This window comes from Cibotium barometz, chromosome 25 (assembly GCF_041138505.1).
Source record: "Cibotium barometz isolate CiBa-2024 chromosome 25, ASM4113850v1, whole genome shotgun sequence".
Lineage (NCBI taxonomy): Eukaryota > Viridiplantae > Streptophyta > Polypodiopsida > Cyatheales > Cibotiaceae > Cibotium > Cibotium barometz.
This window is the reverse complement of record NC_141070.1, coordinates 37410926-37417916: the sequence shown is the minus strand read 5'-3', so window position 1 is coordinate 37417916 and position 6991 is coordinate 37410926. Positions and strand designations below refer to the sequence as shown.

The 6991-nt window shown below is 36.0% G+C and overlaps 1 protein-coding gene across 3 annotated transcripts in view; it reads left to right on the top strand.

Annotated features, from left to right (window-relative positions):
* Nucleotides 1-3836: 3836 nt before the first annotated feature.
* LOC147624521 (peroxisome biogenesis protein 12-like) overlaps nucleotides 3837-6991 on the top strand; it is a 39027-nt gene continuing 35872 nt past the window's right edge. For all 3 annotated transcript variants that reach the window (XM_086819979.1, XM_086819978.1, XM_086819980.1), the window contains exons 1-4: nucleotides 3837-3961; nucleotides 4076-4184; nucleotides 4266-4384; nucleotides 4749-4908. In XM_086819979.1, the coding sequence (XP_086676105.1) occupies nucleotides 3881-3961; nucleotides 4076-4184; nucleotides 4266-4384; nucleotides 4749-4908 (469 nt within the window). In that variant the 5' untranslated portion in view covers nucleotides 3837-3880. The remainder of the gene's footprint in view (nucleotides 3962-4075; nucleotides 4185-4265; nucleotides 4385-4748; nucleotides 4909-6991) is intronic.

Here is a 6991-nt window from a genome sequence, read left to right as displayed (position 1 = left end):
TTGTATGCAAATTGTACATGACTATGGTATGTACATGATTCTTACACACACAATATGTGATATACACGATTCTTGGATACACAATATATATGATGGATATGGAATACACTATGATATTTTGCTTGTATGTGTCTTTTATCTTGTTCTTGATCCATGCCTCCTACTCCATGCTCATGTGTACATGTGTACTCCATGGCTACGTGTGTAGGAGCATGTGATTTCCCCCATGTTAGTAAGGCTATGCTAACACTTGGCCATCACTATAGGCCGAGAAGCTTCAATCTTCTCCTTGCCCACAAGCCCTAGATTAGAAGTCAAATGCCTAATCCTTAAGCATTTCTTACCAAAAGAGAGATTAGTATTATTACTAAGATCGAGTTGATTGACTGTAACCTCAGAATCTAAAGAAATATATAGGTAGCAAAAGTTGCCAAGAAAAATTACTAATTTGCTTCTTGATTTTAGATAACCCTTAGATAAACTCTAGTATAACCTATTATCGAGAATCTAATGGTTAAATAAAAAAAGGGCGAACCAAATTCATTAAAGACACCCTTAAGTCTCACTGTAGTTTTAAACCAAAGCTATGATTGAAATACCTACCATTGGTAGAATTATAATTCCTCAACACAAAAATATAGATATGTCTCCTTTCAAAAGCCTCTACTATTAAAATTATGTACGGCATTTGATTAGTCTGATCCAACCAACTGAACAAAAGCATCTGAGAAAATGTTAGACGATACGAAATAATAAACAAGAGTATCAAGGCTACTTAAGATTGACAAAAAATAATATGTGGACATTAAAAGAAGTGAGTAAATATCCTATGAAGTAGAAATGGTCTTTCTAAGCATACATCTAAAAAGAAGCTCTATATGTCTAGGAAAGTACAAAAGGTTGAGCCCTCACTAATGTGGACCTTATGTCATTACCAAGCGAATCAATGACCATGACAATGAGCTATTGATATCCCCTCATTAAAAAAAATCCATAATGTATTCCAAGTTAGAATCCTTAACTCTAGGGAAATGACTCGTAGAAATAGAGTCATTAGGGAACATCTAGTTCAATGGAAAGACTCCCTAGCAAAAGATACTACATGGGAAGATGAGTCTAAGTTGTATCAAGATTTCTCGTACCAATTGTTGAGATGAGGACATCTCAATTTCTTTAAAGGGATAAAATTTCACAATTTCTCATGCATGAGAGCCTCCCCTTATACATATACATATACACACATATATATATTAAGAAAATTAGAGGAGGTGGCCAACACCCTCTCAACCATCCCCCCCCTATTCTTCTTCACACTAGCTCTAGCTACTCGTTGTCTTCTCCATTGATCATCCTCACAACTAGAACCTCCTCCCCTTTGACGTTAGCACTGGCCATAACTGGACCCCCATATTTTTCTCCCTCTTTCGTCGTTCTCTCCTCAATGTCAACAAAGACTATGCAACCCCTCCACTGGCTATCCATGTCTCTCTCTCTCTCTCTCTCTCTCTTCCCTCGTTGGGGTCTTTCGCATCTCCATGCACTGTCGTCTTCTCCCACTGGCCACCCCACCATGCCATTGACTTCTCTCTCTCTCTCTCTCACTTATGCACACACCCTAGCTCCCTCTCCTGTCAGCTATAAAATCCACCCCCTCTCCTCTCAACGTAGGACACCTCTGCCATAGGCTCTCTTTTCTAGCTTACAACCTCTCGCTCTATCTCACTTGCCTTCCTGTTACCCACTTGTTGCAAAGCACCTCAATCTCTCTCCCACTTTTGCTCTCTCCCCCTCTCTTAAGAAAACTCTTCCCTTGTATACAACAACCTTGTCGCCTCTCTTAGCTTTAAAAAACCCCATTGACTCTCTCTCTTTCTTCACTCTCCATTTGTTAACCCATTAGGGAACATTTGGACTTAAATTGGACTCTTTAAGGATTCATACACATTCTCTCTCTACGAAAATGGGCTCATGGTCAAATTTTTACAAATTGTTTAGACATTTAGAATCTACGCTTCGAGACCTTTCCAATGATATGTAGCATGATAGTGAATTTTGCATATTCAACAAGGTTCCAAATTTGGTGATGATGTGCATGTAATGTGCCACATCATCACCAAATTTGGAGACTTGTTGAATATGCAAAATTGCCCATCATGCTATATATCATTGGAGAAACTTCAAAGAGTATATTCCAAATGTCCAAACTCCACTCACTTCTCAGTTGATTTGTAAAAGTTTTACCATGAGCCCATTTTGGTAGAGAGAGAATGTGTACAAATCCTTAAAGGGCCTAATTTGAGTCCAAATTTTTTCTAATACTCTAGCCATCTCTCTCTCTCTCTCTCTCTCTCTCTCTCTCTCTCTCTCTCTCTCTCGTGATCTCTCTCTAATAAAACCATCCAGCTCCCAAGAAGATTAATGGACCTTAAGATTAATTCTACGAACTCTTGTTAAGGGATTCTACCTGTGCTTTTAATCATTCTATTAATCTCAAATAATACTTTCTTGAGAATTAGTGTGCCAATGGTTACATTCAAATCATCCAGTTATCTCTTACAAATTTCCATGGGCTTGGTTACCCACTTCTCACATGCACCATAGGCATGAGGGGTCATCCAAGAATGGATGATTGTGGAATGGTGTGACAACATGACCTCAAGTGATGGTAGTCTCGCGAATCACTCCCAACAAGGAATTGAAGGACCAACTAGCCGACCTCCTCATAACTACAATTATTGGGCCTCCACCTCATCGTGTAAGTGGGAACAAACCTTAGAATTTTTTGATTAAGAAAGGATTGTCTAATGCATTTAGCTAGGAAATTTTTGACTAAATAAAATAGTTTTTTTTTAAAATGTGAGAATTTTTACTACATGGATTGTTGCATGAAATGTGGATGCAAGATTATGACAAGACCGGTAATATTTCTAAAATTATTGTAAATGAAACAAAAGGATGTGTTCTCTTGGGGACAACCATTCTGAAGTAACTAGGTATTCTCCCATCCAAGGCAATCAACCCTTCGTGATAATGTCACTAGCATAGTCGTAATGCCTAGATTACATGTAGCTCGGTGCGTCGAGGGATGTTTTCCAGATTGCGTTGTAATTCAATTTCATGATTATAAATGTATTGTTTTTTTAAACGATTTGTTGGCATTAAGGGATAAAGGAACCGTGAAGGGAATTAGATTAAGGAACCTTGTTATGTGATGCATCTGTATTAACAATGTGCTTAGTAAGAAAACCTTGTGAAGTGATACATTTGCATTAACAATGTGCTTAGTAATTAAAAAACATCATAGATGGCAATATTCCAAATCTGAAAAGTGGGTGATAGGGTGGACTTGATTAGTCGGGTATTTTCGAAGACAAATATAGGTAAATATTAGGTAAGACCCCTAAGACCTTAAATATATTCGCATATCTGATAGTCAAGGATTGTCTCTCTTGATTAGGCGATTTTCATAGAAAGCTTGGGGTGTTACTTACCACCTCGAAGAAGGATGGGTATGGAAGGTATCTCACACATTTTAAGTTAAGTTCTAAAATAATTCATAGTAATATTATTTAGGTTTTAACAATTTACACATATACACATATGTATATATATTAATGTTGAATATTGTATGTTAGCTCCAATGCTTTGACAACAAATGGACATCTAAAGTAAGGTCTAACGCTAGGTGTAATAATGTAAGTGATCCTTGGCTTTAGTTAAACGGGACGCTTTTAATTAAAGCTAGGGCATCTTGCGTGCCAACTTGCCAAAGCGATCCCATTCCCAAGTTTTTTGTTTCCATAATCTTCCTTCTCCTCTTTCAGCTTAGCCATTCAGAACTCTCAGACACTCTCAAATTATATATAATAGCAAAATCAGAATGGCAGCAAGCGCTGCAGACATCAAAGGAATGCAGCAATTATCAACGGTGCTTCAAGATAAACTCGAGTACTTAATCGAGGTAGTAGTGGTATTAAACTTCGCTTAATCTCGCCATTGAACAGCTGTTAATTGAATCTTAAGAAAGCAAAAAGATAATTGCAAATCTAATCTGTTGATTTTTTTTTGCATGTAGGCGCTAGCCAAGAGGAGCCGAGTATTACAGAGAGTTTTCGAGAAGCACAGAAGAGAAGCTACTGCATTTCTCATGCTTGTGATGGAGGGACACTCTCTCGCAAGGCATGGTGAGTCTGAGTACAAAATCAGAAGAAATTAATAATCATAATGTTTGCTAATTATCGCGCTCATTAGTGCCTATATTTCAGATGCATCATTTGCTGAGACAGTGTATGGTCTACAAAGACGACCAATTTCACGTGGACCAAGACGCCGGCGGTCGGCGGTCTTGTCCAGAGGTCAAAGAATCCTTTCCCTCCTATTCCTGGTGAGTGCCCTCATGTACATATAAATATACATATGTATACAGATCTACAATTATCTAACTCTAAATACGTATGTATATATATGTCCTGTCTATAATATAAATGTATATTATTATAAATATACATACACATATATTTAGACATATGTGGGAGTGTACACACACACACACATATATATATATATGTACACACACACACAATATGTATATACGTATGTATGTATGTTTACATACACACACACATACATATAATATGTGCATATGTATGTGTGTATGTGTGTCAGAATTCATGCGTGTATGTGTGTGTGTTTTCTCATTTAATTATCATAATTAGATTCGTTTATCAATAAAAAGACTTGTTTTTCAGGTTGTATTACCTTACGTCAGGTCCAAATTAGAAATTGCTCATAAAAACATTAAAGCGATTGAGACTATTCGACCTATTGAAGTGCCATCCTCTACTTCTTCTCAACAATTAACTACAAAGTTAGTAAGGTTGTACCCATGGATCCATACTGCTATCGAAGGTACACATGATATTTTCATGCTTAAGCTTTTAGGTCTTCAGAATAGTATGTGTAAAAAAAAAAAGGTTTTAAAAAACTTGCATCCATATTCACAAATCACATGCATCATAAATTTCTTTTATGTCACATTTATTTACAAGCAAATAAGTCTCTCTCAAGTTGTCTTGCTACTAAGGGGAATTTCCACATGTATCCCACTTGCAAGACTATTTTGTAAAGGTCTTTATCTAGGTGATTCACGTAATGCCTATACATTCAACCTTAAAATCTTTTCATGCTCATGTATCTCAAAATGGTAGAACCCATGAGAAACACATTGAGATGGTCCACAAGCCTATGAATTGACTTATAAAACCCATGAGAAACACATTGAGATAGTCCACAAGCCTATATTAAATTGACTTATTGAACCCCAATAATTATAAGTAAATTGAGCATTCAAGGGCCATTGCTAAGAGGATGTAAACGTCACTTCAAGTAGTCTCTATTAAGAGCCTTCTAAAGATGTCAACAACATCATATAGTGGACCAACTTGAGTTTGCACACAAGATGATATTGGATTCCAAATTATGTGCTTTATGTAGATAGGGCATTTATATAGCTCTTTGTCCACATGGGATTCTTTATTTAGATTAGGCTTTATGTAGCTCTAATTAGATTCTAAATTCTTTAATTCTAAATAACCCACCTATGCATCATCAAATCCAACATGAGTGGCCTTGTCCCTTGAGCTTTTATTCAAAGAGTACGCTTTATCATTGAATGCTTCGCTCTAAGTGATGTGGTATGAATATAAAGAAATTATAAATGAGTAATTAATATTTGAAATTTTAAGTTTAGGTTTTTCCAAAGTGTAGGTGATGCTAAATCAGGAATTGGAGTGATATACTTAATTACACACATCCTTGAGTTTTGAAGCTACTAAGTAAAACCACCAAAACCAACTTAGTATTTGAAATTTAAGGCACACTTTTAAAGAGCATGCTTTTTCATCTATTGATGGCATATATCATCAATTAAGTACACTAATATGTATGCACTAGCATGCTCTGTCATCTATTGATGACATATATATTCATCTATTAATGGCATATATTCAATCAAAGTACACTAGTATGTAATCAGTATCTCAAACAAATATGTAAAGTACACTAGTATGTATGCATTAGTATGCAATCAATATCTGAAACAAATACCACCATTGGAGATGAAGTTATCTCTAAACTCTATCACCACTTAGATATGCATCTAAAGTTATGTACCTTGTGAGGACGACCACTCCACCACGTGAGATCTTGAATGGACCTAAAATTTACCATCTGTTTGGGTGGTTTCTTAACCTTTAATATATTTAGTGATTATATATAGCAAGATATTTCTAAGTAGTTTCTCAATCTTTAAGATATTTATCAATGATTATGTTTAAACATATTTTAGAGTTGCTTAACCACTTAGGGAATGATTTCTCTTTAGAGTTTAGACTTGTTTAAGAGTTGCTTCAACCACTTAGGGAATGCTTTGATATTTATGGTTTCATAAGCTTAGTATCTTCGCATGTAGTGTCCATGTCCTATGAGAAAACCTCAATTTTTTGGAGAGGGTTTGCTGGTGTATTTGCATTGTATAGGTAATGATCTACAATTCTTTGATAATGTGGAAGGAAATTCCTTTTCATCCAAAGTGGTTTACTGAAAGGTACTAAATCATGGCTTACACCGATCTTCCTTACCTCTAGGTTGTACCTTTGGCACCACAATGTAGCCTAGAAGAAGATTTATATTTGGGTTTTCAAATCTCATTTAGCTCTCTTTGAGTCTCCAACATGTAGAAAAAAATTATAGCTAAATATTTTCAAATGTGTAATTAAAGTTTCTTTCTAGAGATGTCATGATGTCCCCTTTATTGTGATTTTTGAAAAGACTCGGGGAAGAGAGAGAGCCTGCTCTTGTAAAGCACACACCCTAGTCATATCAAGAGAGAGAAATTATGGAAATTTGGTAGAAAACACCCTGATTAAGGTAAATCGTCCATACTTGACATGTGGATGTTCACTGGTTTGGTACAATTGCAGAAACTAGCTGC